Here is a 23986-nt window from a genome sequence, read left to right as displayed (position 1 = left end):
TATAAATTTCTTATGTTCTTTGTCCATTTTTAATTGACGCGTTCCTTCTTTATAAACCAATTTGGATGATTTACTTACATATGTTAAAACATTAATCCTTGTCATATTTGCATCACATATTATTCCCAATTTTTATTCTGCAATTTAATTCTTTGTTTTCTGACACAGAAAAATGTTCACTTATATTTTCTTTAGTCATTTTGTGGCTTTATTTTTTTATATTTGAGTAATACACCTGAAATTTATTTTTATGTGGCATTAGATTAAGTTCTAAAATGATATAAACTGAATAATCTTTTAATCTTTTGTTTTCCTTAAAATAGCCTTATACTCATATTAAGAACATATAGGCTTCTTTGGACGAGTATTCTGTTAATCTATCTGTATATTCTTGCTTCCTAACTATGCTGTTTTAATAATGTAAACTTCTAGTTGTTCAAATGTTATGTTTCTAACATTATCAGTATGATAGCATTCATTCAAATTTCAAAATGAAGGCAGATAAAACGATCTGAGTTTGTTTATATTCTCTTGTAGGCCCTTGTAACATCTACCACATAGTTAAATACACAATAGAAGTATAAATGATTTCTTTCTGATTGAGTTATTTCTCCTTCCAAGGATTAAATGATTTTTAAGCAATTTTGAGAACTTATCTGGAAGAATTAGCCTCTACTCTAAAAGATCTCTAGATACATTCTGACAGAGAAAATCTTTCCTTAGTCCGAGATCTTATCATTTGTCTGGGATTTGCAAACTAAACCAATGATTTTAAAAATTAACAGTTGAGTCTTAATCTTTTAAATATTAATACTGAGAAATAATTTTCTTCAGAACACTATAATAAAAGAGAAAATTTATTAGGATTTAAAATTCTTTCATTAGGTACCAAATGAAGCAATAAATCATAATATTCACATATTCTCTTTATTAAACCTTTCAATTAAATTAAAGAAAGTGATATGTCATAAAAATAACTTTCAAAATTTATGACAGAAGACTTTAGAGATAAAAATATATGAATCCTTCACTACATGAAAGGCCAACAGTCTACTTTCAATTCAAGTGAAAAGATAACATACTCACACATAAATTTTAAGACAAATACTATTCTATGTAACAGAGGAATTAGCAAATAAATTGTAGAGGCTGAAATACTTTTCTCAGGTTGAAGAAAATTAGATAATTTTTAAATTTTTAAAAGAATGTCCTGAACATCTTATGCAATGGTTTATATGCCAAGTAGTTGTTTTTTACTGATTTATTTTTAATGGGTATGCAAAAACAAAACTATATTATGGGAGAAAAGGAAGAACTGTATTCATTATCAATAGAAATTTTTAGTAATTTTATTATTCACAATTATTATGACAAATTAGACATGTATGTAAAAATCTGTTTTTCTTCTTCAGATGATTAGATCTCTCCCGTCTTTTCAAATAATGTATCTGCACTAAACTACAATAAAAAAGTCCAAAGTTTTTTTTAATTTTGAATTAACATAGAATGAATGTCAGTTAATACTATATCTATCAGTTAACAGTTAATCCAAAAAAAAACACACAAAAAGAAAATCTAATTGGTGTATGAATAATAATGAAATTGTTGTTAAATTAAAATTTGTATTACATTTAACGTTTTTTGTGTGAATTTGCATAAGTCACTTAACTTCTCTGCTCTCATTTTTTATATTTATCTTGAGTGGTATTCCAGTATTCCTAATTTCCTTGGACATGTAGATTTGGGGATCATCAGTTGATGTTTAAGTCATGACAGAAAGAAAAAAAGCCCACAGATAACATGAATACAAAGAAAAGAAAAGGATTGAAAGCCAAGGGCTGAAGGCTAAAGCCTGAGGAATATTAATGATCAATTTCATCACAGCACTGATGTTTTCTTGTTAATCAATTATTTATTGCAACTTTCTGCCTGCTGAATGTAGATTTTTGAGTACAGAGACTCTCTTTTACTCCAGGACGTCTCCATCCATGGCACACAATAGATATTCATAGAAGTTGGTTAATTGTGTTTAATAAGAAGGCAGAGGAGGGAAGAGGAGAAATGGGGACAAAGGTGCAAGAGACAGAAGAAAGGAGGAAAAAGAGAAATGGAGAGGAGAGGGAAAAGAAAGGGGACAAAAACCAAATGCGTACTAAGCACCTTCCTATGTCTGGGCTCTATAATGTGCCTTTGCATTTGCATCACTCATTTAGTCCTAATAACAATCCTCTGAGGTGCATATTACTAACCACATTTTACAGATGAAGAAACTGAGGTTTAGGGGGGTAAAAATTTACTTAAAGGTAATGAAACGCATGACAATTTGACTCAAGTTTCCACATTTTCTCCACCCTGCCCTGCTGATAAAAAGAGAGCCTTTAAATAATACTGAGAGAAGGAAATCAATGAGGTATAAAGAAAAACTGGTTTCAACTGACAGAATGAATAAATAATGGTATGGCATAAATTGACAACAAAGAGAGTTATTTTTAAAAGGCAATATAAGTATTAAAAACTGTTAATTGAATTTTCCATAATTGCAAACTTAAAAGAAAAATGTTATTTTAGGAATGAATAATTATAAAATATAATGCCATTTAGGATTTTTTTTTTTACTCTAAAAGAAAACTGTCAAAAAATGTGATTATGAGTTATATTTTTATAAAAATTGCTTTGTGCAAAATTTTAAACACAAATTTTAATAGTGTAGTAGAAGAAAAAAATGAGCTTACAGTAAACTAATAACACTAAAAATTTTCTTTAAAAAATTAGCTGGTCAATCCTATTGATGCCAGCAATATATAAGTAAAATTAATTACATGATACTTTGCTTAAAAAATACTTTGTAATCTATTATGGCTAAAGAACACAATACAGTAGGCCCTCCACATCTGCAGGTTCTACATCCACAGATCCAACCAACCATGGATCTGAAATATTTGGAAAAAAAAATTCCAGAAAGCTCCAAAAAGTAAAACTTGAATTTGCCCTGTGCAGGCAACTATTTACATAGCATTTACATTGTATTTACAACTATTTACGTACCATTTACATTGTATTAGGTATTACAGGTAATCTACAGATGATTTAAAGTATCATCATGTGTGTAGGTAATATGCAAATAGCATACCATTTTACTGCAGGGGCTCCTGGAACCGATCCCCCTTGGATACCCAAGAAAGTCTGTACTTCAAATACAGAGTAGATCCCAAACATGCTTATCTATCATCTAAAAATTAACAGGATACATTTTTAAAAGAAAATACTCATGCTTAATGAAAAATAATATCAAGACTAAGGAATAAAAACTAGCAGAAAATAAGCGTTTACATTAAATCATCATTTCTGTGATAATTATCATCTACATAAAAGACAATGGTAGTTTACTAAGTTGCAGGCACTGTTCTACACGCTTTAAATGTATAAACTTAACTATTCCTTACAACAAATCCAAGGGTAAGTAAAACTGTAATTCCTGATTTACACATTGGGAAATGAGGGCAGGAAAAGTCCTGAAACTTGCCTAACGCCTCCTAAGTGGTAGAGCATGGATACAAATCCAAGCAGTCTGGCTCTGCAGCTGGAGCTCTCTCTAGAGTGACAATTCTATTGCAGTAACTCATTAGTCATTATCTCTGTCACTACTGGAGACTTTGTCACTCTGTTAGACTACCACTGCCACAATTATTTATAAAATGAGAAATATCTGATAGAAGCTAACATCAACATTTAACCCATTTTTTAAAAAAACTGAATGGTATCAATTATAACCTATAAATAGATATTTTGAAATTCTGTACCTATTCGGTCCCTCTGTAAACATCAGCTGAGTGTATGTCTACGTACTGCTAGGCACCTAAATTTTTTTCTAATGTTTTAATATATGGATATATACAAGTCAAAATGCAGCCAACTTTCAAATTAATTGTTAAATCAATTACTTTTGCTCCATCTACCACCACCAAACCTATGGTAGGTTCTAAATCTATTTTATCTTTGACCCACCCTTCCCACAAAACCCCGGTACAAAATATTCATGTAATAAGTAATGATTAAACACTTGTTTAATCCCAAATGACTGAATAATTAATTAATCTTTTAATTTGCATTAATCATAGCAATACTTAATTCTTGCCTAACTTTACTTTGTTCATTTATTATATCCTTTTAGAGCTAGCTAACCCCTGGCTAGTTAATTAGTGCTAAGATATTAAGAAATCCATAATTAAAAAGACAAATTAGGAATATATATATGTATACATATATATACATGAAAATGAAAGGTAGCTTTTTCATTTGGTTTATAGTATATTACATGTATATATGTGTGCGTGTGTTTGTGTATAAAAATGAAAAAGTTACATTTCATTTACCATATACTTGATTTGGCTTATTTACTCACTGAATATGCATATAAATATGAACAGAGATAGTTAAAATAGAAGTTAAAAACAGCTTGAAATTTTGTTTTCTTTCCCCCTGATACTTAAGATACAGTGGTCTGATGCAAAAATGTCTCTGGCATTATCCATTAACCAGTCTGTGATGTGAAATGACTTCATTTGTATGAACCAAAGAAAAATGAACATTTAAAGGAATCTTTTTTAATTGAATATAATTGACATATAACATTATATTAGTTTCAGATGCATAATATCATGATTTGATATTTGTATATACTGAGAAATGATTTCCACAACATGTCTAGTTAACACTCATCACCACACATAGTTATAAAAATTCTTTTCTTCTGATGAGAACTTTTAAGATCTACTCTCTTAGCAACTTTCAAATATATAATACAGTATTATTAACTATTGTCACCATGCTGTATATTACATCCCCCTCATTTTATTTTATAACTGGAAGTTTGTACCTTTTGACCACCTTCACCCACTCCCCATCCCTACTTCTGGCAATGAAACACAGTCTGTTCTCTGTAACTATGAGTTGTTTTATGTTTTGTTTTGTTTAAGATTCTACATATAAGTGAGGTCATACAGTAATTGTCTTTCTCTGTCTGACTTATTTCACTTAGCAAAATGCCCTCAGGGCCCATTCATGTTGCCACAAATGGCAAGATTTCGTGTGTGTGTGTGTGTGTGTGTGTATGTGTGTGTGTGTGTGTACACATATATATGAGATATATATATATATATATCTATCTCACATCTTTATCCATTCATCTATTGAGGGACACTTAGATTGTTTCCATATCTTGGCTATTGTAAATAATGCTGCTAGGAGTATGGGGGTGCAGATATCTTTTTGAGTTAGTGTTTTCATTTCCTTTGGATAAATAAACAGAAGTGGAATTGCTGGATTGTATGGTAGTTCTATTTTCAATTCTTTGAGGAACCTCCATACTGTTCTCCATAGTGGCTGCACCAATTTACATTCCGACCAACAGTGCAAGAGGGTTCCCTTTTGTCCACATCCTCGCCAATACTTGTTATTTGTTGTCTTTTTGATAATGGCCAGTCTGACCAGTGTAAGGTGATATTTCATTGTGGTTTTGATTGGCATTTCCTTGATGATTAGCAATGTTAAGGAATCTTGACCTGAATTATTTAGAAAAATCAACAAGTTTTTTATAATGTAATCATTATCACCTCCTAACTTTGTTTTATAAATTAGAAATTTATGCATCAAATAAACATAAAGCATATACCTCTAAATACACTTTAAGTATCAGATCTACAGGAGAATTTATTAATTTAATGGTCTAGAAAGCCACTGAAAGTTCAGCATGATAAAATTCTTGCCACAGGAAAGCTGGAAGCAAGAATTTATTAATCTATAAAACTGAAATATTAATGTCGATATTAATGTAGTAATTAATATCCATAACTGACATTGTTCTCAGGTTAAGAAACCTTTAAATTACTTTGACAGTAACATCTAAACCTATATAAACTGCATAAAACCTTCCAAAATGTATCTTACATATAATCTCTATTTATACACATAGTAAAATTATAGGATTTCACCAGCTATCTTTATAATAACAAACAATTGTAAACCATGTAAATATGTCACTTCTTTGCTCAGAGTCTTATTTCTCTAAGAGGTAGCATCAAAGTCCTTACAATGGTCTGCGTGACTATGCGATCTAAATGCCCACTACTTCTCTGACCCCATCTCCTACTACTCTGGCTCACTCTGTTCCAGCCACACTGGCTTCCTTGTTGTTCCAACTCAAGAACCAGACTCCTGCATCAGTGCCTCTCAACTGCTTTTCCCACTGCTTGGAATATTCTCACCCCAGGCAATCTCATCATTTGCTCCCTTAGGTCTTTCAGAGCTCTGTATAAATCACTTTATCAGTAAGCCTTATTTGACCACCATATATATGAAAACCCCTCCCAGCACCCTTTTTCTCCCTGCTTGTTTTATTTTTCTCCAAAGAACTTACCACCACCTGACATATATATGTATGTAGGGGTGTGTGTGTGTGTGTGTGTGTGTATGATTGTTTATTGTCTGTCTCCTCCAATTAGAGTGAAAGGTCCATGAGGACAAAAAAAAAATGTTTATTTTGTTCACTACTGTATCCCCGGAACTTAAAATGACACCTGACATTCCATAAATATTTGTTTGTTGAACAAATAAATGAAAAAAAAAGAAGTAACTGTATACTCACTGTTACAAAGTGATACTTAAAATATATTAAGTAAAAAGTAAGGTACAGAACAGTATTGTATGTTTTACCATTTGTGTCAAAAGAGCAGGAAGCATATAATATAAATTTATGTTTATATTTGCATACAATGCTTCTGGAAGGTTACCTCTGAGGTAGGGAACTAGGGACTAAGGAAAAGACACTTAGGCACCTGTGCACGTATATGTACTACATATTCAGAGAAATTATTTAAGGTTTTGCCTTCATAAATAAGAAATACTACAAAAGATAATCCTACAGAAAAAATCTACAATTCATACTTAAGAACTCAGTAAGTATCTACAAATTAATTTACATGTGAACTAAGGTACACTATTAGAAAAAAGTAAAATAGAATCTTTTTGTAACAGTATTTCTTAATATATAAAATACTTAACATAATCTCACTTCAGTGTCACAGAAATCCTGTCAGGCAAGGTGGGTACACATTCATTTCCTCCCTTTATGGAAAAGAAAACTCAGAAAGGTTAAGTAACCTGACAATAATTATACAGCAGAGACAAAGCTCAATTCAGGTCTCCTGATTCTTAGTCTGGTACTTTTCTCAGTGTATTTGATAGTAAGGCTTGTAATTAACATTTATCTTATGTATTTAAAAAAAGAAAATATACCTGATGATGAAAACAGATAAAGCTTCAATGATGCTGTCAATACATCTCAATTGATATCATTCCAATTTAGTGACTAACTACAAAATTGAAAATATATTGAACACTATGGTAAAATGAATTACTATTGAATCATAATACAGACAATATTTAGTCAACAAACCAGATATTTTGTTGGTTGAAAATGTAACAAAACAGGATTTTATTGATAGTGCTGTTCAATTAAGCAGAACTCAATAAAATATGCAGAGAAGATAAATATAAGTTGTGTATTAGTCTAGTAAAAGGGCTTAAAAATGTGCAATTTCAGAAATATCAAAGTAAAGGCAATTATCTTATAGGATAGCTAAACATTTAAAAAGTAGGAACTCATTCCATGGTGCCAGATATATTTGACATATAACAGATTCTTTCAACAAAAATTCTTATATTTGGCTTAAAGCACATGCTGTTAAAAGGAAAATAACTAGATTACTCTGGAGTAAAAAGGAAGTTCAATTCCTCAATTCAACAAACACTGGTTGAAAACTTATGTTCTTACAACTGGATAGCTAAAAACAAATGTGATATTTTTGAATAAATTAAGAGAGAGAGAGAGAGAGAGAGTAAAGTCAGACAATGCTTAGTCAGGGACTAGAAAATCTTGGTATTTCCATCATTATCCAGATAGGGCAGCCAACAAGGAGTTTAGGCTTCTAATTTGCCCCAGAAGGCAGATTCTTCTGCCTGCAGAGCTAGAAGTGAAGAATAAAATAAAATAATCCTTGGGTCTATAGTCCATGTAAACAACTCAAATGTCTTCAGCATTAACAGCACATTTAAGTGTCAATAACTCAAATGGATAAGAAAGGATCTGTCTTCTAATTCATCATTTCCCAAAGTACAGTTTCCATTGCGCAGTGGTCCCTTCAGGACACTCTTTGAAAAGGGATTGGAACAGTATTTCCAGAGATGCTGCATTCCGTGCTATAGTTCTCCTCTTGGGAATTTGATTAAAAAGTTTAGAAAATTCCTGCAGTCAATACAACTGTTTCTTCTGCCTTAACCGGGTATGTCCGAAATTCTAGAACTCATTTCTCCTTGGAACATTTTTCGAGGACACCAAATTCTCTTGATTTTCTACTACCTCACTGGTCATTCCTTCTTAATCTCTTCCTGATTCCTCCTTGTCTAGACCTAACTTGCAGTGACCCAGAGTTCAGTCCTTGTTTCTCTGTTCTTCTCTATCCTCTCTCACTTGGTGACATTCTATAGTCAAATAATTTTAAATACCATTTGATGTCTACAACTCTCAAATTTATATCTCCAGTCCAAATCATCCTCTGGAACTACCAAATTTCTACACTGATGGGGTTTCTTTCTTTTCTTTTCTTTTCTTTCCTTTCTTTCTGTCTTTCTTTTCTTTCTTTCTTTCCTTCCTTCCTTTCTTTCTTTCCTTCCTTCCTTCTCTTTCCTTCTTTCTTTCTTTCCTTTCTTTCTCTCTCTTTTCTTTCTTTTTCTTTGTTTTCTTTCCTTCCTTCCTTTCTTTCCTTCCTTCCTTCCTTTTCTTTTCTTTCTTTCTTTCTTTTTCTCTCTTTTCTTTCTTTTTCTTTCTTTCTTTCCTTCCTTCCTTTCTTTCCTTTCTCCCTTCTTTCCTTCCTTCCTTCCTTCCCTCCCTCCCTCCCTCTCTCTCTTTCTTTCTTTTTTGGAAAAACAAGCTGAAATCTTGCTCTTCCTCATCAAAGCTGCTCTACGTGTACTCTTTCCATGCACTTGAAACAAATTCTATTCCTCTAGTGCTCCCGCGCAAAACCTTAAAGTTGTCCTTGACTCCTCTCTCTCATACCCCACATTTAATCCACAGGAAATCTCAAGGGCTCAACCTTCAAAACATATCCATAAGCTAAACACTTCCTGTTAGTTCCTGTGATACCATCCTTGCTCAAACTGTCATCTTCTATCACCTGGGTTGCTGTAACAACCTCAATCTTCCATTCTTATTAACCTTAAGCATATTATCAACACAGTGATCCATTTAATTCAAAAGTCAGAGCATGTCAATCTTCTGGTATAACCTCCCAACCCAATGGCTCCCCATTTCATTCAGAGAAAAGCCATAACCCTTAATTATGTTCCACAGGTCCTGAGATCTGTTCTCCATTACTTCTCTAATCTCATTCCCTATACTCTCACCTTCCCCTCTACTCAGAGCTCCTTACTGTACCTTAGACAGTCCAGACCTGCTCCTGCCTTATAGTCTTTGCAATAAATACACCCTCTGACTAGAATGCTCTTTCCCCAGAAATTAAGTGGTTTACTAGCTCCCCAGTTCAAGATTTTGTTCAAACGTCACTTTCTCGTGTAAAAATTGATCAGTAGATGCCTTTGAATGGTAAGTAGAACTATGAGATATTTTATTTTATTTACTATTATTTTATGCAGTAGGAATATATTATATTTATTTAATAACATTTATTATTTTGTAGTTATTAAAGCCACATATGCTGTTTTTCAAAATCTTGGAAATTAGGAAAAATGATAAAGAAAAAAACTCCTACCACGCAGAGATTTTGTGATGACTATTAACCTATTATTTCATTTTTTTCATTAAAAAGAACATTGTTTATATAAAAAATGTCACTTTCTCGATGATGCTTATCTTTATTTGCATTTAAAATTGTATCCCAACCTGTGACCCTCTAGACCCCCAATCCCCTATCCTGCTTTGTTTTTACGCCTCGACATTTAGCACCTTCCAATATAATACATAATTTACTTATTTATTAACTGCCATTCACCACAGAATGTAACCTCTAAGAGAGATTCTTCATTAGTTTTATTCACTGATATATTACAAGCATCTAGAAATATCCTCAGCACATAGTAGGTGCTCAATAAATATTGCTTGAATGGATAAATGAAACATACTTATCCACAGATAATAGAGAATTACTGTGCAATACTTAATATTTATCAATATTATTTTCTCCTTGGTATTTTGGCCAAAATTAGACTTAGGTGAAAAAAGACAACACTAGAAGGATGACTTTTCCTGACAAAGATGTTTACATTACCTGTCTCCACAGATTATTAGATTTCTGTAAATTAATAGATGGGCCTTAATTCTCATCGAATTATAAAGTCAAAATAAACATCAATACATCTAAGAGCCTGACTACAATTCTAACCCTGACATCTGAATCACCTTGGAATTTTTATAAGAATATACAATCCATGGCCCATCTCAGCAGTACAGTTCCTTAAGGGCACTCTTCCACAGAAGCATTCACCACCAAAGAGTCTGAGTTTTGGTTAACACTGCCATTAATTAGGATCATGTAAAATAGTTAATACTTACTCTTAAATAATATTTAGGCCAAGTTTTTACTATTTTCCATGATATTATGCTTTAATTTTTAGTTCTTCCAATTCTTCCAATATTCAACTAAATTTCCCTTGTTGAAACACCATTTATAAGGATGGAATTTATAGAGAGGAAAAAGCAATGGAACTGCTTACATTAATTTCAAGCTTTTTGGGTAATGTTATTCATAAAACAATGCTTAAACAGTCATTTGGTGAAAAAATCATTTATACTTTTAATATTTTGATTGTTTTTGAATAAAATGAAAAGTTATATTCTAATTATTACTGAAAGATAGAATTATGCAAAAATTTCACTGATATACGTGGGAGTATTATTTAGTTTTAAGAACTATGAATTGCAAATATTTCTACTTGTTTTATAAAACATACTGAAAAACTCATTAGTTGCCATCAATCTGAGGAATGTCCTGTTTGATTTATAAAATGTTACTTTATTACTTTAAACTACATATAGCGTTCCTTTGTAAATTCCTTAAAGACTTACTAAAGTCATTGCTTCAGTGAATAGATAAGATGTATAGAAACAAATAGCATTTCAACTATTTAAAATAAACTGGATAAATGCAATACGTGACATCACTTTCTAAAAATTTATAAGGTATTATCATTTAATAAATGGGTATAAGAGAAAGTTTGAAAGTACCAGAAAGCAGTTTAGCCTCTTAAACTGTATTATACATTCTCTCTAAAACATTATTTATTCATTTACTGAAAAAGTTTTTCTTCAATGATTATGAAAGATAAAACTCCAAATGATTACAAGTTCTTAATGAAATAAGAATTAATGAACTGTTATATTTTAAATTCCAAAGTCTAGTTTTTAGCTGCTGTTATCAAATGGGGATATGCTATCATTTAGTGACTTGAAAAACTATCTTTTATTCTATAATAATAATGCCAACATGAGTCATCTGCATACATAATTACTTAAAATAAATTAGGTAGCCCGTTTTAACCTATCTGCCACTAAAAAAGGCTATGAAGTAACCAATTCCACACCCACATGGGGACAAGGAAATACTATAAACCACACTTAGAGAGCAAAAGATTTACTAACTAAGGTTTCAAAGCCAAGCAAAAGAATAAACCTTCAGAAGTTCCTCTGAAAAAAATGCATGTTAGTTATCAAAACTCAAGAAGCAAGAAAATTACTCCAGTAGGGTCCCTGGTCTACATGGTAAGATCTTTATTGTCTGGTAGGACCGTAAAGGACAGCAAAGAATTATAATCCATAATTCACAATGTAATGTATAGATCACTATGGCTCAATTAATAAAAAATAGTAATAACCACAATAATTTAAACACTTCCTATTCATATCCAGATTTATCTAGAATTGGACATTTCAAATGCAGTCTTTTTTTCCTATGGAGACATTCGAATCCATTTAACAATCTAATTGTACTATTTAGAATCACATAAACTAAAAATTACTAAAATATCACCTATAGCATAATTAACTATAATATAATAGTTCTATTTACGAACTGCATACAGTTACCCACAGAAAAATCAAGGATACAGCTCAGGCTTTTTCAACCTTGGCACTATTAATATTTTGGTTTGAGTAAGTTTTTGTTGTGAGTAAGAAGGGATGGGCGGTAACGTGCACTGTATGGTATTTAGTAGCATCACTGGCCTCTACCCACGAGATAGCAATAGCATCCACCAGCTGTGAAAACCAAACATGTCTGGAGACATGGCCAAATGACCCCTGGGGGGCAAAACTGCCCCCTGATAGAAACCACCAACATAAGATAAAGGAAGGAAGAAAAGAAGGGGAAGAGAGAGAGAAAGTAATTAAACTAGGCATTCTTAAACAGTTAATAAATCTGTATAAAATAAAGCTGAATTTCTAGTTGCTAGATTTAAATGTGTTTATTGTAGTTTAAGGCTATTTATAAGAAAAAATCATCTTTAAAAAAATCAGTGTTTTGTATTGTGAAAACAATAAACACATCATCAATCTCAGATAAATTCTACTGTTCTTATATAAGAAAAAAAATTAATAAGTATCTTTCTCCTTATTTCTTATTTCTATCTTAAGAATAACACCCTACCTTCCTGCTGTCTCCCAGGAATAAAAACAACTGCAGTCTTTGTTTTCAGTTTTGAAGGCAAGAGAAGAGCTTTTTCCTTTGACTCTACAGGTGGTTCCTGAAAGTGCTCTCCAGGTGACCTGAGGTGACTGACAAGTCTATTTTGCATTTACAAACAAGTTTAATAGGACCTGCATATTAACAAGAGTAATAATTTGTTACAGCAACCAGAATTACTTTTTGTATTCACTTATTACCTATATACTACTCTTTCATCTTTCTCATTTGATTACTCTTTGGCTTACCATAGATGTAACTGATCGCGCATCTTCTTCATAATTTACTACTGGAGGTGGCTCTTTCCCATCATTTTCTTGTACTTTTTGCTCTAGCAATTCTTTCTGTGCTGTAAACTTTGCCTCAGTGCATCTCAGCTGCTGGACTGACTGTTTTAGCTCTTCAAGTGTCTGTTTTTGGCTTAGCAGAAGTACAATACTAAAAGAGAACAGATTAATATAAATTATTTCAACTTCTTTAAGAAATAAAGGCTTTAAAGGAAACTATATATATGTATATTTTGCTCCTATTTTCTTTCATTTTCCTCTTTATAAGAGTCATACAGAATCATAAGAATTATGAAACTAAACAGATTTTGAGTCATCACAGTAGTTACTAAATGTTAGCATTAAAAAAATGGAAGGAAATGTTTAGAAGCAAAAACCAAATTCAAGATGCTTTCAAATGTATTACAATATATAGCATTCATTTTGTTTTACAGTTAAAACATCTACCTCACAAAGTACAGACACTTAGGTCCAGAAGTGTAGAGCCTAAACTGAATTGATATGACTGAAGGAGAATCTTACTTTATTTCAAATCTTAAATGGAACATAGATAAGTCAGATCTGTGCCTAGAGTAAAATAAACCAACTCAAGGTGACAGCCTGGAACCAAGCTGTGTGCATATTGTGAGGGGTGTGATTTTAGAGCTGGGGAAAGACGTTCTGATAAGGACAAAGGGAATGAGTGTAAGTCCCCAAATCTTCCCCATAACATCATTATAAAGACAGTAGACTTCCCCATTCCTCCTTTAGAGAACTACACAGGCCACATGTTACCTTATAGTGATCTTTTAGCCCTTGGAGGCTGTCCTTAATAGGAATTTCAAATTAATTCACCCATATTAAAGCCACAAGAAAACAGGCAGTGCCGGTGAGGAATATCTCTGGGAATGCTATCATACTTCGTGTATTAATACCTCTTTTTTTTAACATCTTTAATGGAGTATAATTGCTTTACAATGGTGTGTTAGTTTCTGCTTTATAACAAAGTAAATCAGCTATACATATACATATATCCCCATATCCCTCTCTCTTGCGTCTCCCTCCCACCCTCCCTATCCCATTCCCTCTAGGTGGTCACAAAGTACCGAGCTGATCTCCCTGTGCTATACAGGTGCTTCCCACTAGCTATCTGTTTTATATTTGGTAGTGTATATATGTCCATGCCACTCTCTCACTTCGTCCCAGCTTACACTTCCCCCTCCCAGTGTCCTCAAGTCCATTCTCTATATCTATGTCTTTATTCCTGTCCTCCCCTAGGTTCTTCAGAACCATTTTTTCTTTTTTAAGATTCCAGATATATGTGTTAGCATATGGTATTTGTTTTTCTCTTTCTGACTTACTTCACTCTGTATGACAGACTCTACGTCCATCCACCTCACTACAAATAACTCAATTTCTTTTCTTTTTATGGCTGAGTAATATTCCATTGTATGTATGTGCCACATCTTCTTTATCCATTCATCTGTTGATGGACACTTAGGTTGCTTCCATGTCCTGGCTACTGTAAATAGAGCTGCAATGAATATTGTGGTACATGACTCTTTTTGAATTATGGTTTTCTCAGGGTATATGCCCAGTAGTGGATTGCTGTGTCATATAGTAGTTCTATTTTTAGTTTTTTAAGGAATCTCCATGCTGTTCTCCATAGTGGCTGTATCAATTTACATTCCCACCAACAGTGCAAGAGTGTTCCCTTTTCTCCACACCCTCTCCAGCACTTATTGTTTGTAGATTTTTTGATGATGGCCTTTCTGGCTGGTGTGAGGTGATGCCTCATTGTAGTTTTGATTTGCATTTCTCTGATGATTAGTGATGTTGAGCATCCTTTCATGTGTTGTTGGCAGTCTGTATCTCTTCTTTGGAGAAATGTCTATTTAGGTCTTCTGCCCATATTTGGATTGGGTTGTTTGCTTTTTTGATATTGAGGTGCATGAGCTGCTTGTAAATTTTGGAGATTAATCCTTTGTCAGTTGCTTCATTTGCAAATATTTTCTCCCATTCTGAGGGTTGTCTTTTCGTCTTGTTTATGGTTTCCTTTGCTGTGCAAAAGCTTTTAAGTTTCATTGGGTCCCATTTGTTTATTTTTGTTTTTATCTCCATTTCTCTAGGAGGTGGGTCAAAAAGGATCTTGCTGTGATTTATGTCAGAGTGTTCTGCCTATGTTTTCCTCTAAGAGTTTGATAGTGTCTGGCCTTGCGTTTAGGTGTTTAATCCATTTTGAGTTTATTTTTGTGTATGGTGTTAGGGAGTGTTCTAATTTAATTCTTTTACATGTAGCTGTCCAGTTTTCCCAGCACAACTTATTGAAGAGGCTGTCTTTTCTCCATTGTATATTCTTGCCTCCTTTATCAAAGATAAGGTGACCATATGTGCGTGGGTTTATCTCTGGGCTTTCTATCCTGTTCCATTGCTCTATAATTCTGTTTTTGTGTCAGTACCATACTGTCTTGATTACTCTAGCTTTGTAGTAGAGTCTGAAGTCAGGGAGCCTGCTTCCTCCAGCTCCATTTTTCTCTCTCAAGATTGCTTTGGCTATTCAGGGTCTCTTGTGTTTCCATACAAATTGGGCAATTTTTTGTTCTAGTTCTGTGAAAAATGCCATTGGTGCTTTGATAGGGATTGAATTGAATCTGTAGATTGCTTTGGGTAGTAGAGTCATTTTCACAATATTGATTCTTGCATCCAAGAACATGGTATATCTCTCCATCTGTTTGTACCATCTTTAATTTCCTTCATCAGTGTCTTATAGTTTTCTGCATACAGGTCTTTCGTCTCCTTAGGTACGTTTATTCCTAGGTATTTTATTCTTTTTGTTGCAATGGTAAATGGGAGTGTTTCCTTAATTTCTCTTTCAGATTTTTCATCATTAGTGTATAGGAAGGCAAGAGATTTCTTTGCATTAATTTGGTATCCTGCTACATTACCAAATTAATTAATTAGCTGTAGTAGTTTTCTGGTACCATCTTTAGGATTCTCTATGTATAGTATCATGTCATCTGCAAACAATGAAAGCTTTACTTCTTTTCCAATTTGTATTCCTGCTATTTATTTTTCTTCTCTGATCGCTGTGGCTAAAACTTCCAAAACTATGTTGAATAACAGTGGTGAGAGTGGACAACCTTGTCTTGTTCCTGATCTTAGAGGAAATGGTTTCAGTTTTTCACCACTGAGAACGATGTTGGTTGTGTTAAAAACCCTCCAGAAAGTAGGCGTAGAGGGAACTTACCTCAACATAATAAAGTGTATTAATATCTTAATGAACTGTGCCATGCACTACTGAAAGTAAGTTACTAATACATAAAAGACAATTGGGAAAGACAGTCTCTTCAGGAAGTGGTCCTGGAAAGTTGGACAGCCGCATGTAAATCAACGTTAGAACACACCCTCTCACCATACACAAAAATAGACTCAAAATGGCTTAAAGACTTAAATGTAAGACAAGACACCATAAAACACCTAGAAGAGATCATAGGCAAAACATTCTCTGACATAAATCGTACCAATGATTTCTTATGTTAGTCTCCCAAGGCAACAGAAATAAAAACAAAAATAAACAAAGGAGACTTAATCAAACTTACAAGCTTTTGCACAGCAAAGGAAACCATAAAACAAAAAGACAACCTACAGAACAGGAGAAAATATTTGCAAACAATGCAACCTACAAGGGCTGAATTTCCAAAATATATAAGCAGCTCATACAACTCAACAACAAAAAAAACAAACAACCCAATTCAAAAATGGGCAGAAGACCTAAATACACATTTCTCAAAAGAAAAAATACAGATGGTCAAAAGGCACATGAAAAGATGCTCAACATTGCTAATTATCAGAGAAATGCAAATCAAAACTACAGTGAGGTAGCACCTCACACTGGTCAGAACAGCCATCATTAAAAAGTCTACAGGGCTTCCCTGGCGGCACAGTGGTTGAGAATCCACCTGCCGATGCACGGGACGCGGGTTCATGCCCCGGTCCAGGAGGATCCCACGTGCTGCGGAGTGGCTGGGCCCGCTGAGCCTGCATGTCCGGAGCCTGTGCTCTGCAACAGGAGAGGCCACACCAGTGAGGCCTGCGTACCACAAAAAAAAGTCTACAAACAACAAATGCTGGAGAGGGCATGGAGAAAAGGGAACCCTCCTACACTGTTGGTGGGAATGTAAGCTGGTACAGATACTGTGGAAAACAGTACAGAGGTTCCTCATAAAACTAAAAATAAAATTACCATGTGATCCAGCAATCCCACTCCTGGGCATATATCCAGACAAAACTGTAATTCAAAAAGATACATGCACCCCTATGTTCATAACAGCACTGTTCACAATAGCCAAGTCATGGAAACAACATAAAGGTCCATCGAAAGATGAATGGATAAATAAGATGTGGTACATAAAAATAATGGAATACTACTCGGCCATAAAAAAAGAATGGAATAATGCCATTTGCAGCAACATGGATGCAACTAGAGATTATCATACTAAGTGAAGTCAGAAAGAGAAATACCATATGATATCACTTATATGTGGAATCTAAAATATGACACAAATGAACCTATCTATGAAACAGAAACAGAATCACAGAAATAGAAAACAGACTGGGGTTGTCCAGGGGGAGGGGGTTTGGGGAGGGATGGAGGGGGAGTTTGGGGTTAGCAGATGTAAGCTTTTATATATAGAATGGGTAAACTACAAGGTCCTACTGTATAGCACAGAGAACTATATTCAATACCCTCTGATAAGCCATAATGGAAAAGAATATTTTTTGAAAAGAATGAATATATATGTATAACTGAATCACTTTGCAGTACAGCAGAAATTAACACATTGTAAATCAACTATACTTCAATTTTTAAAAATTGATTTAAAAAAAAAAGAAGGAGATCCATAGACTAGGAGAAAAGATTTACAAAAGACACATCTGATACAGGCCTGTTATCCAAAATATACAAAGATCTCTTAAATGTCAACAACAAGAAAACAAACAAACTATTAAAAAATGGGCCAAAGACCTTAACAGATACCTTACTGAAGAAGATATACAGATGGCAAATAAGCATATGAAAAAATGCTCCACATCATATGCCATCAAAAAAATGCAAATTAAAAGAACAATGAGATAGCATCATACATTTATGAGAATGGCCAAACTCCAGGACATTGACAACACCAAATGCTGGTGAGGATGTGAAGCAACAAGAACTCTCATTCATTACTGGTGGAAATGCAAAATGGTATAGTCACTTTGGAAGACAGTTTGGTAGTTTATTACAAAACTAAACATACTCTTACCATATGATCCAGCAATCATACTCCTTGGTATTTAGCCCAAGGAGTCAAAAACTTATGTCCACATAAAAGCCCACACATGAATGTTTACAACAGCTTTATTCAAAACTGCCACAACTGGGAAGCAACCAATAAGTTCTTCAGCAGATGAATGGATAAACTGTGGTATATCTGGACAATGGAATACTTTTCACTGCTCAAAAGAAACAAGCTACCAGCCCACAAAAAGACATGGAGGAACCTTAAATGTACATTACTAAGTGATAGAAGCCAATCTGAAAAGGCTACATAATGTATGATTCTAATTATATGACATTCTGTACAAGGCAAAACTATATGGAGACAGTAAAAAGAAAGCTATATGGAGACAGAAACAAACCAGATATTCTTCACAGGGTGAATGATCAAATTATGGTATATCTATACAGTCATGAGTTGAATTGTGTCCTCTAAAAAGATATGTTCAAATCCTAACCCCAGGAACCTCAGAATGTGGCCGTTTTGGAAACAGGGTTGTTGCAGATGTAATTAGTTAAGATGAGGTCATACTGGAGTGGTTGGGCCCTCAATCCATGACTGATGTCCTTGTAAGAAGAAGAAAATCTGGATACAGAAAAGAGACCACACGGGCAGAACACTATATGAAGATGGAGGCAGAGATTGGAGTGATGCTTCTATAAACCAAGGAATGCCTAGAACTGCCGGCCATCAGCAGAAGCTAGGACAAAGGCATGGAACAGAATCTCCCTTAGAGCCCATAAGAAACCAGCCTGCCAAGACCTTACTTCAGACTTTTGGCCTCCAGAACTGTCATAGAATAAATTTATATCTTTTTTTAAGCTGCCCAGTTTGTGGTACTTCAAAATGGCAGTCCTAGGAAACTAATACACATGCTATGGAATACTACATAAGAGTAAAAAGGAATGAAAGTACCTGGATGAATCACCAGAGAATTACAATTAATGTAAAAAGACAATCTCAAAAGGTTACATACATTATGATTCCATTTTATATAACATTTTTGGAAAGACAAAATTATAGAAATGGAAAATAGATTACTGGTTGCCCTTAACTGGTGTTAAGGAGGGGGTGGGAGATAGAAGGCAGTGTAGCTATAAAAGTACAAAATGGGGGATCCTTGCAGTGATGAAAATGTTCCAAACCATGCCTGTATCAATGTTAATATCGGATTATGATATTATATTATAGTTTTGCAAGATGCTACCATTAAGGGGAACTGAAAAGGTTTATGGGATCTCTCTGTATTAATTCTTACAACTACATGCCAATCTGTAATTATCTCCATTAAAATTTAATTTAAAAATATGTATCAGTGGTTGTTCCCTGGCGGTCTAGTGGTTAGGGTTTAGTGCTTTCACCCATGCCGTGGCCCAGGTTCAATCACTGGTCGGGGAATTGAGATCCCACAGGCCGCACAGCATGGCCAAAACAAAAAGTTTCACTGCTGCTTCCTGTGGTAACGTGAGGTTTCTATCATCTCATATACCTTGGGTTTCTAAATAATCTGTTTCAGAAATAGGCCTTTTTAAATTCTTCTTCAGGAGTTCTAAATATCTATTATGTCATATCGGCAATCACTTAGACATTCTGAGACACTATCCTAACACCAAGAATTAGGGAATACATAAAAGGGAATATCACTCAGCCATAAAAAAGAATGAAATAATGCCATTTGCAGCAATTTGGATGGACTTAGAGATTATCATACTAAGTGAAGTAAGTCAAAGACAAATATCATATAATATCACTTATATCTGGAATCTAAAAAAGTGATACAAATGAACTTATTTACAAAACAGAAATAGACTCACAGACTTAGAAAACAAACTTATGATTACCAAAGGAGAAAGGTAGGGGGGAGGGATAAATTAGGAGTTTGAGATTAACGTATACACACTACTATATATAAAATAGATAATCAACAAGGACCTACTAAATATATTAACATCTTGCTTTTGTTCAATAATTACTTTTTTTTTTTTTTAAAGTTTTATTTATTTATTTTTTTTATTTTTGGCTGTGTTGGGTCTTCGTTTCTGTGCGAGGGCTTTCTCTAGTTGCGGCGAGCGGGGGCCACTCTTCATCGCAGTGTGCGGGCCTTTCACTGTCGCGGCCTCTCTTGTTGTGGGGCACAGGCTCCAGACACGCAGGCTCAGTAGTTGTGGCTCACAGGCCTAGTTGCTCTGCGGCATGTGGGATCTTCCCAGACCAGGGTTCGAACCCTTGTCCCCGGCATTGGCAGGCAGATTCTCAACCACTGCGCCACCAGGGAAGCCCCAATAATTACTTTTTAAACAATACTGTTATATAATCACTATGTAACACACTATAATTATTTTATATGCTTATAACACCATTGAGCAAAAAAGCTATAAATATTTCAAGAAGAAGAAAATTATAATAAATGCATGATTGTATAATACAAGATGCACAAGAAGCTATAAATAAATTTAAAACATTGAAGGGATCAGGACTTATGCAGGTGCTATTTACTCCCTATTTCTGACTACTCTTTCCATGCATTCTTCACTTGGAGGGCACTTTCTGTCCTTCAGGTCTCAGCAAAACTGCCATTTCCTACAAGACCCCTGACCACCTATCTTAAGTGGGTGCTCCTCTGTTATTCTTCTATCTGAACTTCTTGTTTCACAGCAATTATCACAATTGTTAATGTCCTGTTTTGTACTGGTCTACTCTACAAAAGTGTAAGCTTCATGAGACATGTGACCATATGTGTCTTAACCTTTCACTGTATTCATAGCACCTATTGGATATAATCTAAAAATTCTGAGACAAAAATAAAAGGTACGTGAGTTTGCAAACCAGAACAATACTCCAGATGGTTCAAGTATTACCTTCACTACAAGCCAGATGTGAATCTTTGCAAGTCTCTTAAAATTTCTGGCCCTCAGATGTCACATAATTTGAAAGACAAGGAGGTTGAATCAAGTGATCTCTTAAGATTTTGCATGGCTCTAAGAGTTATGATTTTATAATGTACAAAGTATTTTTAAGTAGTCGGTGATAATGGTATAGCATAATACAAAACTGAATAATCATTCACTTTTTGTAAATCAAACTAAGCATTAAAACCAATAGTAACATTACCAGCTCTTTATGCCAATGAGTCATAAATGACATTTGCTTGGTATATTTTCCCATAAACTATTTTCTAATGCAGTAGTCAAGGATCATAGATCAGGAGAAGATGGATATTATTTCAGTTTGAATAAAAATGCGTTGGAAGTACTGAGCAAAGATATGTATACTAGAGTGACGCTTTGTGTTCTATTAAAATTATACCATTTCAAATGGTTGGTTTTATTCCTTTCACCCACCCCTTTTTTTTTTTTTTTTTTTTTGCAGTACGCGGGCCTCTCACTGTTGTGGCCTCTCCCGTTGCGGAGCACAGGCTCCGGATGCGCAGGCTCAGCAGCCACGGCTCACAGGCCCAGCCGCTCCGCGGCATGTGGGATCTTCCCGGACCGGGGCACGAACCCGTGTCCCCTGCATCGGCAGGCAGACTCTCAACCACTGCGCCACCAGGGAAGTCCCACCCTATTTTTTAAATAAAATTTTGCAATAGCTGTACTTCAACTGAGACCTGCATCATTTATATAAGCTAAAACTCTGTGTTTCTTAGTGTGAATTTAATGTCACATAAAAACCATTCTTTAAGTTCATTTTTCACTTTATATTATTCAATTATAGGACTCAAAGCTATCAAATGATTTCTCATATCGTTTATTTTTTCACTGTTATTATAAGATGCTTTGGAGAAATTTATGTTAAACCCAAATTTAAAGGTTTTAACATTAGTCCCTCATATGTTATATTTTCATAGGAACACAAATGCTATTTCTATTAAGTAAACATTCACATAATTCCATTAATTTAGAAATAATTTAAGAATGTAAATTATCTAATATAGGATATTTTTAGTATTTGGAAAAAATGTAGTTTTGTTTTATTGTTTTGTTACTTTCATTTTTTATTTATTTATTTATTTTTGGCAGCGTTGGGTCTTCGCTGCTGCATGCGGACTTTCTCTAGTTGCGGCAAGTGGGGGCTACCCTTCACTGCAGTGCACAGGCTTCTCATTGCAGTGGCTTCTCTTGTTGAAGAGCACGGGCTCTAGGTGCGCGGGCTTCAGTAGTTGTGGCACGTGGGCTCAGTAGTTGTGACTCGTGGGCTCTAGAGCGCAGGCTCAGTAGTTGTGGTGCATGGGTTTAGTTGCTCCGCGTCATGTGGGATCTTCCCAGACCAGGAATAGAACCCGTGTCCCATGCATTGGCAGGGGGATTCTTAACCACTGCGCCACCAGGCAAGTCCCTGTTTTATTACTTTTAACTAACACGGTATATGAAGCTATAAATATCTGCAGAGTAAAAATAAATCTATTTTTGAAACTAGATAAAAATTGCTCTTAATCATATATTTAAATAAATATATGTAGACATATATATTTACATATACACACAAAAAATGGAAATGTTTAAGAAATATTAAGAAAATGAAATGCAAACATTTACCCTAGAATCCCTTTCAGACTATTTGTTTAGCAAAATATTTTAACATATGATTCAAAGACAAACTTCAACCCTACCAATGTCTAAATTAATGAGATTTCAAAATGACTACTTAGTTATATAAATATGCTTAACATTTTCAAGATTATGCCCTGAAGCTAACAATAAAAACTCCATTAATAACAAAGGGGTGACAGAACTTGGGTTAAACAGGACTCATTCCCTGAACTGCTTGACATACTTATCCCGTCTAATTTATTCTCCTAAGAACACTGTTAAAATCGTAAGATCAAGCAATTACTGTGATCAAACAGACAGAAACCTTGGAGTCAGGAACTCATGCATTTTCTATCACTTACTGGGTATGTGATTCTAAGTAAGTTATCTAAGTTCTCTAAGTCTTAAAGGTAAAATCCAGGTAATTACACAGGGAGCATAGTGAAGATAACATTCAGTGAATTAACATATATAAAACATCTAGCATAGTATGTGGAACAGAGTACAAACTCAAGAGATATTATTTCCCATATGTCCACCACCCTTTAAGCTTCCTCTCCTCTATGCCCATTCTCATCTTCTGATAAATACAAGTAGGTGGAGGAATGTGGATCACACTGATTATGTAGATGAAGAGAGAATCGAAGATGTGAGTCAAGAGAACATACCAAAAAAATCAAAGAATCTACAACTACCAGGATAAGACAACACTTAAAGATTGCCTCCCCCAGCAACTCAGACATGCTGGTGAGAGGGTCAGCTAACCTACTGTATTTCTTTATATCTGCTAAATTATAAAACAGGAGTCATTTACAATGTGCACATGTACAAAACTGTAAAACGTACAACTGCTTGGTCATCTGAAGAGATTTACTAGCAAATAGAGAAAAACAAAAGATAATTTTTTTAACTTTATACGTGCAATGGTTGATAAATTTTATTTTTATAATCCCAGTAGAATCTTCTGTTGATGCAATACTGAAAATTTCCAGATTTATTAAAGGAATATCCAGAGTAACTCAAATTTCCCTGTTCTCACCTTTAAAAGGCTCATCAATTTCAATATGACATTTAACACCAAGTTGTAATAAAAGCCATAGTATAAGTGGGAGAAGTAG

At 34.2% G+C, this 23986-nt stretch overlaps 1 protein-coding gene across 7 annotated transcripts in view; it reads right to left on the bottom strand.

The window, feature by feature from the left end:
- The window catches only part of FER (FER tyrosine kinase), a 465769-nt gene that overhangs the window by 291352 nt on the left and 150431 nt on the right, over window positions 1-23986 (bottom strand). For all 7 annotated transcript variants that reach the window (XM_070045166.1, XM_070045168.1, XM_070045167.1 and 4 more), the window contains one exon: window positions 13001-13190. In XM_070045166.1, the coding sequence (XP_069901267.1) occupies window positions 13001-13190 (190 nt within the window). The remainder of the gene's footprint in view (window positions 1-13000; window positions 13191-23986) is intronic.

This window comes from Globicephala melas, chromosome 3 (assembly GCF_963455315.2).
Source record: "Globicephala melas chromosome 3, mGloMel1.2, whole genome shotgun sequence".
Taxonomy (NCBI): Eukaryota; Metazoa; Chordata; class Mammalia; order Artiodactyla; family Delphinidae; genus Globicephala; species Globicephala melas.
This window is presented reverse-complemented; position numbering and strand designations above follow the sequence as displayed.